The 22,122-nt window shown below is 42.8% G+C and overlaps 1 protein-coding gene across 5 annotated transcripts in view; it reads left to right on the top strand.

Annotated features, from left to right (window-relative positions):
- The window catches only part of AK7 (adenylate kinase 7), a 101,688-nt gene that overhangs the window by 33,458 nt on the left and 46,108 nt on the right, over positions 1–22,122 (top strand). For all 5 annotated transcript variants that reach the window (XM_055288249.2, XM_055288250.2, XM_055288247.2 and 2 more), the window contains 2 exons: positions 13,824–13,904; positions 18,634–18,722. In XM_055288249.2, coding sequence (XP_055144224.1) covers positions 13,824–13,904; positions 18,634–18,722 — 170 coding nt within the window. The remainder of the gene's footprint in view (positions 1–13,823; positions 13,905–18,633; positions 18,723–22,122) is intronic.

Raw genomic sequence — 22,122 nt, 5'->3', positions numbered from 1 at the left:
CTCAGTATTTTACTCATGGTATCTCATGAGTTCTCAGTGTTTTACTCATGGTATCTCATGTCATCTTCAAGAGTCTCATATACAATTCCCAAAATTCTGTGAGGTAGGTACTACTATCATCCTCATATAACTTGGAGAAAACCCCAAACCTTCTGAAAGTGTCATTACATTGTTCCCATTAGTGGAAGACCAGCGCTAAGTGAACTCTAATAATAGTTCTAAGATGACACCTAGTGGTCTCAGAGGATATTACTATAGGAACTTCTGTCCTATGAAAAACACTTTACCAATACAAACACTGTGAGCATCAAACATTGGAAGAAACAACAGGAAATTAGGAATTCTAGCCCTTTTTCTGTCCATTAACTTATGACTTTAGCCATGTTATTAAATTTCTGGGCTTAAAATAAGTAAATGGGCTAGATTAGATGGTTTAAATTTATTCCAGTTCTAAATTCCATAACTATGTTATTTTATTGGAACCCATGATTTCTTGATCATTATGTCTAATTTACAGGTTGAAAATATATGCTCACACATATAAAGCTGATTTAAGTGAATAACTGTCTAAAATGAGAAATATGATCATCTTAATATCTTTTTTATTACAAAACCTTACACTTGACATTTAAGTAATAAAATCAAAATTTCATTGTAAAAATCTACTGTTTTTATCCCCAACTTTCTTAATCACTCTTTTCTACACCATTAATAAGATTGATTTGGCCAATTTGGTCATCCCTATGATCTTTTTTGGTCAGTGATGCTAATGTTTTTTATCTGGGAGATAGACCCTTGAAAATAATCATTTAACACATTCATTTAACTAATGTCCAGTTAGATCCAATTATGGAGCAGGCACTGTGATGAGGAGCTGTCCTCACAGCCATCGATAAAGCAGACACAGTCTATGCACTCCAGAGGCTGGTTGTCAAGTGGTTTATCTACTGTTATCACATCCTCAGCCAGCACATTCATATACAAGATTACATACACAAAAGGTAGACTTCTATTCAGTATTTTGAGGCAAAGAGGAGACCCTAATAATTATACAAGTTGACAAAATAGTCCTGAATTGCCTGATACCAAAATTGCTTTCATCTTTTAATGAGTCGCACTGATTTTTTTTTTTTTTTTTTTTTTGACACAGTCTTGCTCTGTTGCCTAGGCTGGAGTGCAGTGGCATGAGCTCAGCTCACTGCAACCTCCACCTCCCAAGTTCAAATGACTCTTCTGCCTCAGCCTCCTGAGTAGCTGGAATTACAGGCATGTGCCACCATGCCTGGCTAAATTTTGTATTTTTTAGTAGAGACAGGGTTTCACCATGCTGGCCAGGCTGGTCTTGAACTCCTGACCTCAGGTGATTCACCCACCTCAGCCTCCCAAAGTGCTGGAGTTACAGGTGTGAGCCACCGTGCCCGGCCATAGTTTGTCTTGAAAACTATTTTGTCTGATATAAGTATAGCGACTCCTGCTCCTTTTTGGTTTCCGTTGGTGTGGAATATCTTTTTCCATCCCTGTATTTTCAGTCTATGTGTGTTTTTACAGGTAAAGTGTGTTTCTTGTAGGCAACAGATCAATGCGTCTTGTTTTTTTCATCAATTCAGCCAGTCTATGTCTTTTGATTAGAGAATTTAGTCCACTTACATTCAATGTTATTATTGGTAAGTAAGGACTTACTCCTGCCTTTTGTTATTTGTTTTCTAGTTGTTTTATTGTCTTATCTTCCTTCTTTCTTCCTATCTTGCTGTAGGGATGGTGATTTTCTCTGGTGATGTGATTTAGTTTCTTGCTTTTTATTTTTTGTGCAACCATTGTAAGTTTTTTAGTTTGAGGTTACAATAAGGCTTGCAAATACTATTTTATAACCCATTATTTTAATCTGATAACAACTTAACCCTATTGGCATAAAGAAACCAGCAAAAAGAAAACTAATAACACTATGCCTTACTCCCATCCCCAAATTTTTAAACTTTTTGATGTTTCTATTTATATCTTACTGTACTGTGTCATAAAAAGCTGTTGTAGTTATTATTTTTGATTGATTCATTGTATAGTCTTCCTAATTAGAATGCGATAGTTTACACACCACCATTAAAGTGTTCTAATATTTTGTTTTTCTGTGTACTCACCAGTGAGTTTTATACCTTCAGGTGATTATTGTTCATTAATGTCTTTTTCTTTCTGACTGAAGTACTCCCTTTAGTGTTTCACTTGCAGGACAGGTCTGGTATTGATGAAATCCTTCAGCTTTTGTTTGTCTGGGAGAGTATTTCTCCTCCATGCTTGAAGGAGATTTTCACCAGATATACTATTGTAGGTGAAAGTTTTTTTCCTTCAGCACTTTTCAATATGTCATGCCACTCTTTCCTGGCCTGTAAGGTTTTCCACTGAAAAGTCTGCTGCTAGATGTATTACAGCTCCATTGTATGTTATTTGTTTTTTTTCTCTTGCTGCTTTTTGGATCCTTTTTAAATCCTTTACCTTTGCAAGTTTGATTATTATATGCCTATAGGTTGTCTTGTGTATTAGTCCATTTTTGCACTGCTATAAAGAACTAACTGAGACTGGGTAATTTATAAAGAAAAGAAGTTTAGGCTGGGCATGGTGGCTCACGCCTGTAATCCCAGCACTTTGGGAGGCTGAGGCAGGCAGATCACCTGAGGTTGGAAGTTCAAGACCAGCCTGGCCAACATGGAGAAACCCCGTCTCTACTAAAAATACAAAATTAGCCAGGCGTGGTAGTGCATGCCTGTAATCCCAGCTACTCGGGAGGCTGAGGCAGGAGAATCGCTTGAACCTGGAAGGCAGAGGTTGCAGTGAGCTGAGATTGCGCCATTGCATTCCAGCCTGGGCAACAAGAGCGAAACTCCGTCTCAAAAAAAAAAAATTGGTTTAATTGACTCACAGCACAGTTCCACAGGCTGTACAGGAAGCATGTTTGGGGAGGCCTCAGGAAACTTACAATCATGGCAGAAGACAAAGGGGAAGGAGACACATCTTACATGGCCTGAGACAGAGGAAGAGAGAGTGAAGGGGCAGCTGCTACACACTTTTATAAACAACCAGAACTCGTGAGAATTCACTCACTATTACAAGAATGGCAAGGGGTTAATCTGGCCCCATGAGCCAATCACCTCCCACAAGGCCCCTCTTCCAACATTGGGGATTACAATTCGGCATGAGATTTGGGCGGGAACACAGACCCAAGCCATATCATGTTGTTTGAGTCAAATCCACTTAGTGTTCTGTAACCTTCTTGTACTTGGATGTTGATATCTTTCTCTGGATTTGAGAAGGTCTCTGCTATTATCCCTTTGAATAAACTGTCTACACCTATCTCTTACTCGACTTCCTCTTTAAGGCCAATAACTCTTAGAGGTGCCCTTTTGAGGCTATTTTCTAGATCCTATAGGCATGTTTCATTGTTTTCCTTTTTTTGTCTCCTCTGACTATATATATATATATATATTTCTGCCAAAAACATATGGTTTTATTTATATTCAGAAACAAGTAGATCATGTACATATATATGAAGATAAGGCTGGGCGCAATGGCTCACGCTTGTAATCCCAGCACTTTGGGAGGCCGAGGCAGGTGAATCACGAGGTCAGGAGATCGAGACCACGGTGAAACCCTGTCTCTACTAAAAATACAAAAAAATTAGCCGGGCGTGGTGGCAGGCGCCTGTAGTCCCAGCTACTTGGAGAGGCTGAGGCAGGAGAATGGCGTGAACCTGGGAGGTGGAGCTTGCAGTGAGCCGAGATTGCGCCACTGCACTCCAGCCTGGGTGACAGAGCGAGACTCCGTCTCAAAAAAATAAATAAAAATAAAATAAAAAATAAAATGAAGATAAAAATTAAAGGGATAATTGCATAAGTTTGCATGTAGAGAGCTTTGAAAACCTGTTTACTCTTTTTTTATTATTTTAAGTTCTAGGGTACATGTGCACAATGGGCAGGTTTGTTACATATGTATACATGTGCCATGTTGGTTTGCTGCACCCATGAATTCATCATTTACATTAGGTATTTCTCCTAATGCTATCCTTCCCCCATCCCCCCACCCCATGACAGGCCCCAGTGTGTGATGTTCCCCGCCCTGTGTCCAAGTGTTCTCATTGTTCAATTCCCACCTATGAGTGAGAACATGCGGTGTTTGGTTTTCTGTCCTTGTGTAGTTTGCTGAGAATGATGGTTTCCAGTTTCATCTATGTCCTTAAAAAGGACATGAACTCATCCTTTTTTATGGCTGCATAGTATTCCATGGTGTATATGTGCCACATTTTCTTAATGCAGTCTATCATTGATGGACATTTGAGTGGGTTCCAAGTCTTTGCTATTGTGAATAGTGCCGCAGTAAACATACGTGTGCATGTGTCTTTATAGCAGCATGATTTATAATCCTTTGGGTATATACCCAGTAATGGGATGGCTGGGTCAAATGGTATTTCTAGTTCTAGATCCTTGAGGAATCGCCACACTGTCTTCCACAATGGTTGAACTAGTTTACACTCCCACCAACAGTGTAAAAGCATTCTTATTTCTTCACATCCTCTCCAGCACCTGTTGTTTCCTGACTTTTTAATGATTGCCATCCTAACTGGTGTGAGACGGTATCTCATTGTGGTTTTGATTTGCATTTCTCTGATGACCAGTGATGATGAGCATTTTTTCATGTGTCCGTTGGCTGCATAAATGTCTTCTTTTGTAAAGTGTCTGTTCATACCCTTCACCCACTTTTTGATGGGGTTGTTTGATTTTTTCTTGTAAATTTGTTTAAGTTCTTTGTAGATTCTAGATATTAGCCCTTTGTCAGATGGGTAGATTGCAAAAATTTTCTCCCATTCCGTAGGTTGCATGTTCACTCTGATGGCAGTTTATTTTGCTGTGCAGAAGCTCTTTAGTTTAATTAGATCCCATTTGTCTATTTTGGCTTCTGTTGCCATTGCTTTTGGTGTTTTAGTCATGAAGTCCTTGCCCATGCCTGTGTCCTGAATGGTATTGCCTAGGTTTTCTTCTGGAGTTTTTATGGTTTTAGGTCTAACATTTAAGTCTTTAATTCATCTTGAATTAATTTTTGTATAAGGTGTAAGGAAGGGATCCAGTTTCAGCTTTCTACATATGGCTAGCCAGTTTTCCCAGCACCGTTTATTAAATAGGGAATCCTTTCCCCATTTCTTGTTTTTGTCAGGTTTGTCAAAGATCAGATGGTTGTAGATGTGTGGTGTTATTTCTGAGGCCTGTGTTCTGTTCCATTGGTCTATATCTCTGTTTTAGTACCAGTACCATGCTGTTTTGGTTACTGTAGCCTTGTAGTATAGTTTGAAGTCAGGTAGCCTGATGCCTCCAGCTTTGTTCTTTTGGCTTAGGATTGTCTTGGCAATGTGGGCTCTTTTTTGGTTCCATATGAACTTTAAAGTATTTTTTTCCAAATCTGTGAGGAAAGTCATTGGTAGCTTGATGGGGATGGCATTGAATCTATAAATTACCTTGGGCAGTATGGCCATTTTCACGATATTGATTCTTCCTGAATGTGAGCATGGAATGTTCTTCCATTTGTTTGTGTCCTCTTTTATTTCGTTGAGCAGTGGTTTGTAGTTCTCCTTGAAGAGGTCCTTCACATCCCTTGTAAGTTGGATTCCTAGGTATTTTATTCTCTTTGAAGCAATTCCGAATGGGAGTTCACTCATGATTTGGCTCTCTGTTTATCTGTTATTGGTGTATAGGAATGCTTGTGATTTTTGCACATTGATTTTGTATCCCGAGACTTTGCTGAAGTTGCTTATCAGCTTAAGGAGATTTTGGGCTGAGACAATGGGGTTTTCTAAATATATAATCATGTCATCTGCAAACAGGGACAATTTGACTTCCTCTTTTCCTAATTGAATACCCTTTCTTTCTTTCTCTTGCCTGATTGCCCTGGTCAGAACTTCCAACACTATGTTGAATAGGAGTGGTGAGAGAGGGCATCCCTGTCTTGTGCCAGTTTTCAAAGGGAATGCTTCCAGTTTTTGCCCATTCAGTATGATATTGGCTGTGGGTTTGTCATAAATAGCTCTTATTATTTTGAGATATGTTCCATTTTATTGAGAGTTTTTAGCATGAAGGGTTGTTGAATTTTGTTGAAGGCCTTTTCTGCATCTATTGAGATAATCATGTGGTTTTTGTCTTTGGTTCTGTTTATGTGATGGATTACGTTTATTGATTTGTGTATGTTGAACTAGCCTTGCATCCCAGGGATGAAGCCAACTTGATCTTGGTGGATAAGATTTTTGATGTGCTGCTGGATTCGGTTTGCCAGTATTTTATTTTCGCATCTATGTTCATCAGGGATATTGGTCTAAAATTCTCTTTTTTTGTTGTGTCTCTGCCAGGCTTTGTTATCAGGATGATGCTCATGTTATCATAAAATGAGTTAGGGAGGATTCCCTCTTTTTCTATTGATTGGATTCGTTTCAGAAGGAATGGTACCAGCTCCTCTTTGTACCTCTGGTAGAATTCAGCTGTGAATCCGTCTGGTCCTGGACTTTTTTTGGTTGGTAGGCTATTAATTATTGCCTCAATTTCAGAGCCTGTTATTGGTCTCTTCAGGGATTCAACGTCTCCCTGGTTTAGTCTTGGGAGGGTGTATGTGTCCAGGAATTTATCCGTTTCTTCTAGATTTTCTAGTATATTTGTGTAGAGGTGTTTATTCTCTGATGGTAGTTTGTATTTCTGTGGGATCGGTGGCAACATCCCCTTTGTCATTTTTTATCGCATCTATTTGATTTTTCTCTCTTTTCTTCTTTATTAGTCTTGCTAGTGGTCTATCTGTTTTGTTGATCTTTTCAAAAAACCAGCTGCGGATTCATTGATTTTTTGAAGGGTTTTTTTGTGTCTCTATCTCCTTCAGTTCTGCTCTGATCTTAGTTGTTTCTTGTCTTCTGCTAGCTTTTGAATTTGTTTGCTCTTGCTTCTCTAGTTCTTTTAATTGTGATGTTAGGGTGTTGATTTTAGATCTTTTCTGCTTTCTCTTGTGGGCATTTAGTGCTATAAATTTCCCTCTACACACTGCTTTAAATGTGTCCCAGAGATTCTGGTATGTTGTGTCTTTGTTCTCATTGGTTTCAAAGAACATCTTTATTTATGCCTTCATTTTGTTATTTACCCAGTAGTCATTCAGGAGCAGGTTGTTCAGTTGCCACGTTGTGCAGTTTTGAGTGAGTTTCTTAATCCTGCATTCTCATTTGATTGCACTGTTGTCTGAGAGACAGTTTGTTGTGATTTCTGTTCTTTAACATTTGCTGAGGAGTGCTTTACTTCCAATGATGTGGTCAATTTTGGAATAAGTGCAATGTGGTGCTAAGAAGAATGTATATTCTGTTGATTTGGTGTGGAGAGTTCTGTAGATGTCTAGTATGTCTGCTTGGTGCAGAGCTGAGTTCAAGTCCTGGATATCCTTGTTAACCTTCTGTCTCGTTGATCTGTCTAATATTGACAGTGGGGTGTTAAAGTCTCCCATTGTTATTGTGTGGGAGTCTAAGTCTCTTTGTAGGTCTCTAAGGACTTGCTTTATGAATCTAGGTGCTCCTGTATTGGGTGCATATATATTTAGGATAGTTAGCTCTTCTTGTTGAATTGATCCCTTTACCATTATGTAATGGCCTTCTTTGTCTCTTTTGATCTTTGTTGGTTTAAAGTCTGTTTTATCAGGACAATTTGACTTCCTCTTTTCCTAATTGAATATCTTTTATTTCTTTCTCTTGCCTGGTTGCCCTGGCCAGAACTTCCTACACTACGTTGAATAGGAGTGATGAGAGAGGGAATCCCCTCTCTCCCCAGGATTGCAACCCCTGCTTTTTTTTGTGCTTTCCATTTGCTTGGTAGATCTTCCTCCATCCCTTTATTTTGAGCCTATGCGTGTCTCTGCACATGAGATGGGTCTCCTGAATACAGCACACTGATGGGTCTTGACTCTTTATCCAATTTGCCAGTCTGTGTCTTTTAATTGGGGCATTTAGCCCATTTACATTTAAGGTTAATATTGTTATGTGTGTATTTGATCCTGTCATTATGGTGTTAGCTGGTTATTTTGCCCATTAGTTCATGCAGTTTCTTCCTAGCATCGATGGTCTTTACAATTTGGCATGTTTTTGCAGTGGCTGGTAGCAGTTGTTCCTTTTCATGTTTAGTGCTTCCTTCAGGAGCTCTTGTAAGGCAGGCCTGGTGGTGACAAAGTCTCTCAGCATTTGCTTGTCTGTAAAGGATTTTATTTCTCCTTCACTTATGAAGTTTAGTTTGGCTGGATGTGAAATTCTGGGTTGAAAACTCTTTTCTTTAAGAATGTTGAGGCCAGGCATGGTGGCTCATGCCTATAATCACAGCACTTTGGGAGTCCACGGCAGGTAGATCACAAGATCAGGAGAACGAGACCATCCTGGCTAACACAGTGAAACCCCATCTCTACTAAAAATACAAAAAAAAAAAAAAAAAAAAATAGCCAGGCGTGGTGGCAGGCACCTGTAGTCCCAGCTACTCGGGAGGCTGAGGCAGGAGAATGGTGTGAACCTGGGAGGCAGAGCTTGCAGTGAGCTGAGATCACACCACTGCACTCCAGCCTGGGTGACAGAATGATGTTGAATATTGGCCCCCACTCTCTTCTGGCTTGTAGAGTTTCTGCCGAGAGGTCTGCTGTTAGTCTGATGGGCTTTCCTTTGTGGGTAACTCGACCTTTCTCTCTGGCTGCCCTTAACATTTTTTCCTTCATTTCAACCTTGGTGATTTGACAATTATGTGTCTTGGGATTGCTCTTCTTGAGGAGTATCTTTGTGGTGTTCTCTGTATTTCCTGAATTTGAATGTTGGCCTGCCTTGCTAGGTTGGGGAAGTTCTCCTGGATAATATCCTGAAGAATGTTTTCCAGTTTGGTTCCATTCTCCCCATCACTTTCAGGTACACCAATCAAACGTAGATTTGGTCTTTTCACATAGTCCAATATTTCTTGGAGGCTTTGTTCGTTTCTTTTTACTCTTTTTTCTCTAAACTTCTCTTCTCGCTTCATTTCATTAATTTGACCTTTAATCACTGATACCCTTTCTTCCACTTGATCAAATCAGCTACTGAAGCTTGTGCATGCATCATGCAGTTCTCGTGCCATGGTTTTCAGCTCCTTCAGGTCATTTAAGGTCTTCTCTACACTGTTTATTCTAGTTAGCCATTCATCTGATCTTTTTTTCAAGGTTTTTAGCTTCCTTGTGATGTGTTTGAACATCCTCCTTTAGCTCGGAGAAATTTGTTATTACCGACCTTCTGAAGCCTACTTCTGTCAACTCGTCAAAGTCATTCTCCATCCAGCTTTGTTTTGTTGCTGGCAAGGAGCTGCGATCCTGTGGAGAAAAAGAGGTGCTCTGGTTTTTTCCTCTGACTATATTTTTTAATAGGGGGTTTTCAAGCTCACTCTTTCTTCTTTGATCAATTTTGTTATTAAAGGACTCTGATTCATTCTTCAGTATGGCAATTGCATTTTTCAGCTCCGGAGTTTCTGCTTGATTTTTTAAAATTATTTCAATCTCTTTGTTAAATTCATCTGATGGAATTCTGTATTCCTTCTCTGTGTTTTCTTGATTTTCTTTGAGTTTCCTCAATACAGCTATTTTGAATTCTCTGTCTGAAAGGTCACATATCTCTGTTTTGCCAGGATTGATCCCTGGTGCTTTATTTAGTTTATTTGGTGAGGTCATGCTTTCCTGGGTGGTGTTGATGCTAGTTGATGTTCTTCAGTGTCTGGGCATTGTAGAGTTAGATATTTATTGTTGTCTTCACTGTCTGGGCTTGTTTGTACCTGTCCCTCTTGGGAAGGCATTCCAGACATTTGAAAGGACTTGGGTGTTATGATCTATGTTGTATCTGCTTTAGGGGGCACCCCAAGCCCAGTAATGCTGCAGTTCCTGCAGACTCATAGAGGTATCGCCTTGATAGTCTTAGACTAAATCTGGAAGAATTCTCTGGATTACCAGGAAGACTCTTGTTCTCTTCCCTTAACGTCTCTCCAAATACACAGAGTATGTCTGTCTGTCTGTCTGTCTGTCTCTCTCTTTCTCTGTTCTAAGCCACCTAAAGCTGGGGGTGGAGTGGCACAAGCACCCCTGTAGCCACCACCACTATGACTGTGCTGGGTCAGACCTGAAGCCAGCACAGCACTGGGTCTTGCCCAAGGCCTGCTGTAACCACTCCCGGGTTACTGCCTGTGTTCACTCAGGGCTCCGGGGCTCCACAATCAGCAGGTGGCATTACCAGACAGGCCTGTGTCCTTCCCTTCAGGGTGGCAAGGTCCCCCAGGCCCCAGGTGGGTCCAGAAGTGCCGTCTGGGAGTCAGGGACTAGAGTGATAAACCTTAGAAGTCTACCTGATGTTCTATTGTATTGCAGCTGAGCTAGCATGCAAACCACAAGACGTAGTCTTTCCCAGTCTTCCCTCTTCTTTCCAAAGACAGAGGAGCCTCACCCAGTAGCCACCCCAGGCCACAATGAGTACTGACAGACTAGCACTGATGTTCCCTTCGGGTCCAAGGTCTCTTAAGTCAGCTGGTCTTGACTGCTGCCTGGCCTGGGACTCACCCTTCAGATGGGACTCACCCTTCAGGAAAGGAGGCTCCCCTCTGGGCCAGGGCAGGTCCAGAAATGCCATTCAAGAGTTAAGTCATGGCAGGGACCCCAAGAGCCTGCTTGGTGCTCTACCTAACTTTGGCCTTGCTGGCACCTAAGGTGCAAGACAAAGTCCCCTTTACTGTTCCCTCTGCTTTTCTCAAGCAGAAGGAGTTTTGCCCCATAGTCACCACAGCTGGGAATGTGCTGAATCTCACCTGAAGGCAGCAAGGCTCATCCAAGGCCCTCGACATAGTACCTGGGTATCACTGCTGGTTATTCAGGGCCCAAGGGCTCTCAAGTTAGCAGGTGATGAATGCTGCTGAGACTAGGTCCTTGCCTTCAAGGCAGCAGTTTCCCTTTCTGGCCCAGGGTGTGTCTAGAAATGTCATCTGGGAGCTAGGGCCTAGAATGAGGGCCTCCCTAATCACTGGTGCCCTTTCCTGCTGTGACTGAGCTGGTGTTCTAGATGCAAGACAAAGTCCCCCCTACTCTTCTCTCTCTGCTCCTCAAGCAGAAGGAAGGGGTCTCTTGGGAGACGCGAGCTGTGCAGCTTGGGGTTAGAGGAGAGGTGGTGCCAGTTCTTCCTTGGCTACCCCAGCTGGTGTCTCAGTATGTTGCATGCCCTCCCCAGTCCACTGTCTCTGGGCCTCACTCAGCACTGGAACTCACCTAGAGTTGCAGTCCTTATGGCCTGGATTGTCTTTCAAGTTTGCTTGGAGACACAGAGTGCTGTAGCCCTCGGTGGCGAGGTTTGGAGGCACTTAAGTTCTGACCGCTGATACCGGAGAGCCCCCTCTGACTCGGGCGGGTTTAAATGCTCCTTCCGTGGGCTGGGCTGGCATCAGCTGAGTTTGGTCTGGTTTTTCTTTCTGCTCTAACAGGACAGTGCTGAGTTCAATGCCTCCCAAATGCTGTGTTCTCCCTCCTGCAGTGCCCAGAGATGCTCTCCTGCCAGCAGGGGTGGGTGGCTTTGGCGATTCCAAACTGTTTTTTCTAGTTCTTCAGTGCCTCTTTCAGCGATATGAAGTTAAATTAGGTACTGTGAGGGCTCACCTGATTTTTGGTTCTTATGAAGCTGTTTTTTCTGTGTAGATAGTTATTGTTGTCCTTGCAGGGGAGATTTCCATCCCGCTGTCTTGCCCTGCCTCTGGGCTTATCTTTTGACTGTTTGGTAGACTTTGGTTGAAAAACTGTCTTGGACTGTGGGAAGGCAGTTAGCAGGCATTTGGAGGCAAGAAATGAGCCCTTTAGGCTACATTTTCAAATCAGTTGGCAGAAAGTTGTCCGTAAGTCTCTCTTACAATTTTTAAAATCCCTATTGTATTTGTGGTTATGTCCTACTTTTCAGGCCTAATATTTGCAAGGTGAGATCACTACCTTCCCACAACAGCCTGAGTAACATTCTTCCTAAAAACTCCTGTAGGCCAGGCCGGGCGCGGTGGCTCACGCTTGTAATCCCAGCACTTTGGGAGGCCGAGGCGGGCGGATCACGAGGTCAGGAGATTGAGACCACAGTGAAACCCCGTCTCTACTAAAAATACAAAAAAATTAGCCGGGCGTGGTGGTGGGCGCCTATAGTCCCAGCTACTCAGAGAGGCTGAGGCAGGAGAATGGCGTGAACCCGGGAGGCGGAGCTTGCAGTGAGCCGAGATTGCACCACTGCACTCCAGCCTGGGTGACAGAGCGAGACTCCGTCTCCAAAAAAAAAAAAAAAAAACTCCTGTAGGCCAGACGCAGTGGCTTATGCCTGTAATCCCAGCACTTTGGGAGGCCGAGGCAGGCGGATCACTTGAGGTCAGGAGTTCAAGACCAGCCTGGCCAACATGGGGAAACCCTGTCTCTATTAAAAGTACAAAAATTACTTGAGCATGGTGGTTCTCACCTGTAATCCCAGCTACTTGGGAGGCTGAGGCAGGAGAATCACTTGAACCCAGGAGGCCAAGGTTGCAGTGAGCCTAGATTATGCCACTGCACTCCAGCCTGGGCAACAAGTGAAACTCTGTCTCAAAACAAACAAACAAACAAACAAAAAACTCCTGTCTTCTTGTACCATCCCCTGTTTGCCTGAAGAAGCTCAAGCGAATTTTCTGATTGGTGGGTTTGGGGAGGGCCTGGCCATGTGAGCTTGGCCCCTCCTCCTTCCCTTCTCTCTGGGGCCCCGCGGATGGTGGCTACTGTGCATTTCACCTTCCTCATGCCCTGAGACTTACAGCAGCAGGCCGCCATATGCAGAAGTCCCTCGTTGTCCAGTGTTGCCTGGGACTGGTTTGGAAAAGTTCATCCTATTCTGGATTCAGGATTAGGAGGCTCATCATCATGGCTCACCTAAGGCATGGCCTCCAGTAGAACTCATATCAATAATAAAGATGGTATTTTGAGCTTATCTGGTTAAATACTGAGGCAGAGAGTAGAGGCTGAGAAGGGTAGTAGGGGGTGCGGGGAGGGAGGGATAGTGAATGAGTACAAAAAAATGTTGGAAAGAATGAATAAGACCTACTATTTGATAGCACAGCAGGGTGACTATAGTCAGTAATAACTGAACTGTAGGTTTTTAAATAACTTAAAGAGTATAATTGGAGTGTTTGTAATTCAATGGATAAATGCTTAAAGGGATGGATACCCCATTCTCCATGATGTGCTTATTTCAGATTGCATGCCTGTATCAAAACATCTCATGCACCCCCATAAATCTATATACTTACTATGTACCCACAAATATTAAAAATTAAAAATAAAGAAATATTGAGGCCAGTTCTTACAGTGCCTAAGCTGCTCATCCAGGGTGAAGTGGACAATCCATGTGAATTTCCATCCTTGTGTTAAGGCCCATTACCAGCTTCTTGGTTTCATTTACTAGACCATTAAAGATCCTCGTGGAAAGACCTGTTTTTCTTTCCTCTTTTCCCCTTCAGTGCCCGGCATAGAGCTTACAGGTACTAAGTTTTCACAAAAACCCTGGCTTTAATTTAATTAGGAGTCCTTGTTAAATTTTAATAGTAGTCAGAGGTATTCCTGAATAGTGCAGGGGTGTTGTTTCTCCCTTTAAGAGATAGGATTTATATCCCAAACAATACCTCAGTAACCTGCAAGAGTTGACGGAAGTTCTGAAAGTGCTCATTTTAACTACTAAAATAATCTGGTTCAATATGATTAATAATATTACATCCAGCTTTTTTTTTCTGTATTTTATCTAATAGGCCAGAAAATTTGCAACTTACGTAGTTGCTGCTGGACTTCAGTATGGAGCGGAAGGAGGCATGTTACACACATTTTTTAAGGTATGGCTTTTCAGTGATGATGTGGAATGTTTAAAAGTGTCTTATGATACAGATACACAATTTGAAGGTGTTTTTGATTGCTTTGGATGTGGTTAGTACAGTAGAATAGCAGAAAATGAAGGAAAGTATGGATGTGACCACAAAGACCTACGTTTCTTTCCCATTATTAACTTGTATTCACCACTCTCAAAATAATAACGAAAAAGATGTATCTCCTTTCATTCATGAAACAAATATTGATCTAGTGCCCATCAGGTGCTAGAAACTGTTGTAGGTACTTGGGATACAGTAAAATAATAAAGTTCCTCCTTTTGTGAAGCTTACATTCTGACGGGGTGGAGAAAGAGATAGATAATAAGCAAGCCAGTAAATATTGAGTATTTCAGATGTTGAAACAGGGTATGGAAAACAACAAAGCAGAGAAAGGCAGAGAGTGCTGGGGAGTAAGGTTGCGGGGGTTGGGGGTGTTATATCTTGTATAGGAAGGTTGAGGAAGGTCTTTCCAACAATGTGATATTTGAGTAGAAAGGGAAAGGCAATGAGGGAGCTGGCTAATTGGCTTTCTGGAGACAGACATCCCAGGCAGTGGGAATTGTAACTGCAAAGAAGTGAGGCAGAAATGTGCTGGCTACATTTGAAGACCAATATAGCTCAATCTAGCAGAAGTATGGGAGAACAGTGGTAATGAGGTCAAAGCGGTAATGAGAGAGTCAGACCAAGCCCAGCCTGGTAGCCCCTCGTGAAGCTCTGGCTTTCTTTCTGAGTGAGATGGGCAACCATTAGACTGTTTGAGCACCGAAGCAACATAATCCATGTGATATAAAAGGACAGCTTTCTTCTTCTGCTGTGCTGAGGATGTACTATTTGGGGCACAGGCAGGAGCAGGAAGCAAGGAAGCCAGTGAGAGGGTAGTGCCTAAGACCTGGGTGGGCATGGTGGGGATACTGGAAACTGTTCAGATTTCAGACGTATTTTGAAGAGAGAGTCAATGGGATTTGTTCAAAGCTTGGATGTAAGGATGACAGAAACAAAGTAAAGGATAACTTCAAGGGTTTTGATCTAAGCAACTAGCAGTATGGCACTGCCATTTATTGAGATGGAGAAGACAGGGAATGGAGCTGGTTGGGGCACAATGCAATGAAAAGTTTAGGAAGTTTGAGATAATTAATATCCAAGTATAGACACTGGGAAGGCTATTGGACATAAAGAGTTTAGTGATCATGGGGGAGGTCAGGTCTGGAGATATAATCATGGGAGCTGTCAGAATACAGTGGGTACTTAAATCCTTGGGACTGGATGACATCAACTAGTGAATGAATACGGAGAAAAGATAGGGGCCTGAGGACTGAGTCTTGGAACCCTCCAATATTGGAGGTTATAGGGAAATGGGAGGGAATTAGGAAAGGAGGTTGAGAAGGGTGGGCAGGAAGCAGGAGAGGAAATAAGAGAGGAATAAATAATTATTTTAAAAAGTGGTTTTGGCCGGCTCACACCTGTAATCCCAGCACTTTGGGAGGCCAAGGTGGGCGGATCACAAGGTCAGGAGATCAAGACTATCCTGGCTAACATGGAGAAACCCCGTCTCTACTGAAAATACAAAAAATTAGCCGGGCATGGTGGCAGGAGCTTGTAGTCCCAGCTACTCTGGAGGCTGAGGCAGGAGAATGGTGTGAACCCAGGAGGCGGAGCTTGCAGTGAGCCGAGATCACGCCACTGCACTCCAGCCTGGGTGACAGAGTGAGATTCCATCTCAAAAAAAAAAAAAAAAGTTTTTAAAAAGAAAGAATGACAAATTGTGTCAGATACTACAGATAATCAACTAAGATGAAACCTACAAATTGACCACTGAATTTTTTGGCACTGGGTAGGACAAAAGTCTAATAGACGTAGGTTCAAGAGGGAACAGCTGGAGGGGAATTGAAGACAATGAGAACAGAGAAATATTTCAAGGAATTTTCCTGTAAAAGGAGGGGGGTGCAAAGAAAGAAGGCGGAGTTAAAGGGTAAAGTGTAGTCAAGGGAGGTTGGTTGAACTGATTTTTAATTTTTATTTGATTTATTTATTATTTATTTATTTATTTAAAGAGGGAGTCTTACTCTTTCACCCAGGCTGGAGTGCAGTGGCACAATCGCAACTCACTGCAATCTCCACCTCCTGGGTTCAAGCAATTCTCCTGCCTCAGCCTCCCGAGTAGCTGGGATTACAGGTGTGTGCCACCATGCCCGGCTAATTTTTGTATTTTTAGTAGAGACAGGGTTTCACCATATTGGCCAGGCTGGTCTTGAACTCCTGACTTCGTGATCTGCCCACCTCAGCCTCCAAAGTGCTGGGATTATAGGCGTGAGCCACCGCGCCTGGCCTTGAACTGATTTTTTTAATACAAGAGATAGGACAGTTGCAGAGGAGAAGCTCAAGGAAGCTCTTACTCATTGTCCGTTCTCAGCTACTTCCCACCTACCTGCTCACTGAATCTTGGCATTCGCAGGCCTCGGCCCTAGACCTTTTTTCTTCGCCCTTTGCTCTCTCTCCCTTGGTCTGTTGATTCCTGTGACTGATACCAATGACTCAAACTTCGGTCTCCAGCGAGGCTCTCTCTCCTAAGTTCTAGCTCTGTAGGTCCAGCTGCCTACTCAGCACCTCAACTTGGATGTCTTTCCCAAATCCAAACTATACCTACAGTCATCCCCAAACCTGCCCCTCCTCCAAGGCCCCATCTCAGAAAATGGGGTAACCCTCCAACCAGCTACATGATCAGAATCCAACTCCTCCCTCCTTACTGCAAACCAAAAAGTTTCTGAGACAGGTCTCAGTCAATTTAGAAGTTTATTGTGCCAAGGTTAAGGATGCACGCCCAGGAGACAGGCCTGTGCCTTTCTCCAAAGATGACTTTGAGTGCTTCAATATTTAAAGGGAAAAGGGTAGATATTAGAGAAAGAAGAAAAAATTTTTTAAAGATGTGGGTAAGCCAGGCGTGGTAGCTGATGCCTATAATCCCAGTAAAGCACTTTGAGAGGCCAGTGTGAGTGGATGGCTTGAACCCAGGAGTTTGAGACCAGCCTGGGCAACATGGTGAAACCCTGTGTCTACAAAAAATAAATAAAAGGTGTGGGTAGATAAGAGGCAGGTGGGCACATTCTTTTGAGTCTTTGGTCAGCTGTTCGACATGAGGGAAGGGTAGAGGAATAGTCACTTATGCATTTATCTAGCTCAGCGAATCTGCATTTTTACATAAGATAAAATAAACATAGGGCCAAGGAAGCAATCAGATAGGCATTTGTGTCAGGTGAGCCTAGGGATGACTTTGAGTTCTGTCCTTGTCCTGTACCTGTGAAGATAAGCTGTCAATTTACATTGTCAGGGTGAAATTCAACAGAACTGTTTTCAGGTAAAGCTCTTGGGGCCTACGGATAATTTCCTAGTGGGCAAATTGTGAGGAAGGTATGAGGCCAGGCATGGTGGCTCATGCCAGTAATCCCAGCATACTGGGAGGCTGAGGCGGGTGGATCACCTGAGGTCAGGAGTTCAAGACCAGCCTGGCCAACATGGTGAAACCCCATCTCTATTAAAAATACAAAAATTAGCCAGGTGTGGTGGTACATGCTTGTGATCCCAGCTATTCGGGAGGCTGAGGCAGGAGAATCGCTTAAACCTGGGAGGCAGAGGTTGCAGTGAACCGAGATCGTGCCACTGCACTCCAGCCTAGATGACACAGCAAGACTCCATCTCAAAAAAAAAGAAAAAAAAAAGGAAACAAAATAAAATCTTTGAATGAGAGACAGATTTGCTTTGTGTAGTTCCTAGCTTGACTTTTCCCTTTGGCTTAGTGATTTTGGGGTCCCAAGATTTATTTTCCTTTCACATTACCCATCACAAAATTCCCAGTTACTGCAGTCAGCCTCCTCAGTATCTCCCTTCTCTCCATCCCCACTCCCTGCACTTCCTACCTCCAAGCTAAGCTACCCTATTTCGCCTGCACACCTGCCATCACCTCTCTCTCCCCATCGGACTCTCCTTCCCACCACTTCTCCACAAGGCAACAAAAGCAAGCCTGCTGGTGTCACATCACTGCTTAGAACCCTTCAATACTTTGTCTCAAAGTCCAAAATATCTTACAAGACCCAGTGGTCTACTGTGACCCCCACCCCTACCTCATTCACTCTTAACAACAATTCAAAATAATCTAATATGTGACACTTAAACAGTACTCAGCATGTCTGTTTGGTTACTGAAATACTTAATGCAAAGAAAAGATGAGGATTTAGACTCTGAGGATTGGGGTTCCAGTCCAAGCTCTCACAAGTGTAACCTCCTGCATGCTACTTTATCCACTAAGCATTTCACCCCTGTACTGATGGTAATTATTTCCCCTCACCTCATCCCTACTGGTGGGGGTAATTTTAAATTTTAATTTGTCTTTTTGTGAGAATTAAGACATCATGCATGTGAAAATATTTCTTCTCTATGTAAATGGCATGCATATAGCTACTAAATACGACTGGGAGGTTGTAGACTTCTTGAAAAGTATTTCAGTCCCAAGGCTACACATTATTTCTCTTGGCAGAATTTGATCCTAAATCTCATCAGGGCTGATTTATAAAACTCCCCCTAGAGGAAATTACTTAAGCAGATAGCTAGGCCTTTTGGATGCCTCCTCCTGTAGACTTATGTGTGACTGTAATAGCCATCCACATATAACTGGGGGACATGATTTTGCTTTTCTTTCTTTCAGATGGCTTGGTTGGGTGAGATTCCTGCATTACCAGTTTTTGGCGATGGAACAAATGTAATTCCAACAATCCACGTTCTTGATCTAGCAGGGTAAGCATTCTCCCAGAGACGTGACCTTCGTAGAATTGGTTAATGTGTTTGTTTGTAGGCTAATGCTTTTTGAGCATTTACACAATGCTAAGACCCTTACATGCATTATTGTGTTCATTCTTCGTAACAACCCTATGCAGAAGGTACCGTCTTCTCCATTTTTCATCTAATGAAATAGTGCCCACTGTTCAAAAGTTCTACATTTCTGGTGACAAGTTCAGGTTCATCTCTTAAAAACTATCAGCAGAATAGCAATGCCCTCCAATTTTGGAAAAGAAAGAACTTGGTATGTACATTCTGAGGACATAGTTTCTTATTCCTTTGTGCCAGATGAGATTAATACGTCTAACCCATCAACTGAAATTCTAGAATTCAGATGGAAAACTGTAAACCTGAAGCTTTTTCCTTCTTCGACAGTTGTAGGTAAAGTTGACATATGTTTTTTATACTCACAGAGCATCTAAACCCTGTATTCAGACAGGTCCAGAAACCCTTCTCCTTTGAAGACCCTGACTTAAACGTGAGGTCAATGAGCTGGTTCACTGTGTTTGTGGTCCATCAGCTCCAGCTTCCGGGGACTTCATTCTGTCACCCCTGTGGCACATCCCCAGAAAGGAGCAATTTCTGCACTTCCCTGAGGTTCTGGTTTTCAGATTCCCACTCTTTCTCTCATCCACTGGCCACGAGTAAATTAGTCACAATCTCAGATAAATTTCTAGATTTACTGGGAAATGAAGGAAGTTTAAACTTCAGGGCCACACCCCTGAGCAGATCCCTTTCCAAGACCCTGAACCTAATTTTTATTATTTTTCTTAAAGAAGGACCCTATAAGTCAGGGATATTCAATCTTTTGGCTTCCCTAGGCCACATTGGAAGAAGATTTGTCTTGGGCCACACGTAAAATACACTAACACTAACGATAGCTGATGAGCTTTAAAAAAAATAACAAAAAACAAACCTCATAATTATTTTTTTTTTTGAGATGGAGTCTCGCTCTGTTGCCCAGGCTGGAGTGCAGTGGCACAATCTCGGCTCACTGCAAGCTCCACCTCCTGGGTTCATGCCATTCTCCTGTCTCGGCCTCCCGAGTAGCTGCGACTACAGGTGCCCACCACCACGCCCGGCTAATTTTTTGTATTTTTAGTAGAGATGGGGTTTCACCATGTTAGCCAGGATGGTCTCAATCTCCTGACCTTGTGATCCACCCGCCTTGGCTTCCCAAAGTGCTGGGATTACAGGCGTGAGCCACCGCGCCCGGCCCAAAAACTCATGTTTTAAGAAAGTTTACAAAAGTGTGTTGGGCCACATTCAAAGCCATCCTGGGCCTCATGGGGCCCACAGGCCCCAGTTTGACAAGCTTGCTGTAAATGGGCTAAGCTTCAGGCACTACAAAACCCTGGATCTGCTCCATCCCTGGGGATGGAGGGGCCGAAACATACCCATTTTTTTCTGCAGAGATTTTACATTATGACATTACTGGGTTTCAAAGATATAGAATAGTCTTTTACATTATTAATATAACTTACTTGGCATTAATCCTTAACATATTACTTCCAAACATAAATTAGAGGGTGAGATTATTGCCATTACAGAAGGACTTGGGGCCTGTTAAAAACAAGTTATAGCAGGCCATTGTTTTGGACTACATTCTTGTACGAGGCCCCAATAGACCAGACTGAAAATCAAAATGGAGTCACCCATGCTAAATTTCCAGTCACCAAACTGAAACTAAGCTGTTACCTGACCTTTCGAGAAAGCCAAAGAGAGCAACAACAGCTAATTTCCCAAACAAGCCAGTTTCAGTCTTCAGTAGGCATGATAATAAAGCTCTCTGTGTTTTAATCCTTACGACAAAAAGTAGCCTAAAGTAACCTGGTACTAACCTATCAGTTATCTTTCTTTTTTTTTTTTTCTTTTGAGATGGAGTCTCGCTCTGTCGCCCAGGCTGGAGTGCAGTGGCACAACCTTGGCTCACTGCAACCTCCGCCTCCTGGGTTCAAGCGATTCTCCTGCCTCAGCTTCCCAAGTAGCTGGGACTACAGGCGCCGGCCACCACACCTGGCTATTTTTTGTATTTTTAGTAGAGACAGGGTTTCACCATGTTGGTCAGGCTGGTCTCGAACTCCTGATCTCAGGTGATCCACCTGCCTCAGCCTCCCAAAGTGCTGGGATTACAGGCATGAGCCACCACGCCCGGCCCCATTAGTTATCTTTCTGTTGTTCTCCTTGTCCCTGTCTTACAAGGAAACTAACTTTGAAATGACCAATGTGCTTTTTGTTCTTTGTTTCTGCTTCTGCAGCCCTTTCTGCCTATCAAACTACCCGCCTCTGCTCATTTCACTGACACACTTGTTCTATTTTATGGAATGAAATGTTGCCTGATTCTAGAATCACAAATAAAGCCAAGTGAAATCTTTAACTAGATTTGTTATAATTTTGTCTTTTGACAGACCCCTCTAAGTAGCATTTTTTCCCCAGAGGTTTCTTTGAAGATTGTCAAATATTTAACAGAGGGAAAAGCAAAAAGCTGAAATGTTCTGAGAAATGGATACAAAATAGGCTAGGTGCAGTGGCTCATGCCTGTAATCCCAACACTGTGGGAGGCCAAGATGGGAGGTTCGCCTGAGCCAAGGAGTTTGGGACCAGGCTGGACAACATAGTGAAACCCTGTCTCTACAAAAAATACAAAAATTAGTTGGGTTTGGTGGCTCGTGCCTGCAGTCCCAGCTACCTGGGAGGTGGAGGCGGGAGGATCACTTGAGCCTGGGAGGTTGAGGCTGCAGTGAACCGTGATTACACCACTGCCTGCCAGCCTGGGCGACAGAGCGAGACTCAAAATAAATAAATAAACGAATGAATAAATAAATAAATAAATATAGAAAAAAAGAAATGAATACAAAATAAATGTGAACTGCACATTTGGAAGCATGCATCCGATTTATTTTCATTTTATTGAAAGGAAGCTAAGGTGGAGGTAGAATTGACAAGCCATTGTGGTAGACATCTATTCACTATTGTTTCTCTCTGGAATTGTTTAATTTTTGTTCCAATCCCTGCTCTGCCTCTCACTAGCTGTGTGAATTTGGGAAAGTTACTTACAGGGATAGGAGCAGTACCCACATGCTAGGGCTGTGAGAATTCAGTGGGATCACACCTGTGCCGCCCTCAGCACAGAAGCAAGCGCTCGGAAACCTTGGCAACTCGGAATAGGAAAGCAGGCTCAGGCACTGTTGCTACGTGACTTCCTTAAAAGAGCCACAGCGTGTCTAAATCTGTGTCTTACTTTGTAAAATACCTCCCTAAAGCACTGTTGTGAGGCTCACATGAGCCACTAGATGGGGAGGGCTTCATAAACTGGGGTCCTGCTGGAGGCAGGTCCCCTTGTTGGGAGACAGGGCAG

The sequence above is a fragment of the Symphalangus syndactylus genome, chromosome 8 (assembly GCF_028878055.3).
Source record: "Symphalangus syndactylus isolate Jambi chromosome 8, NHGRI_mSymSyn1-v2.1_pri, whole genome shotgun sequence".
NCBI lineage: Eukaryota > Metazoa > Chordata > Mammalia > Primates > Hylobatidae > Symphalangus > Symphalangus syndactylus.
This window is presented reverse-complemented; position numbering and strand designations above follow the sequence as displayed.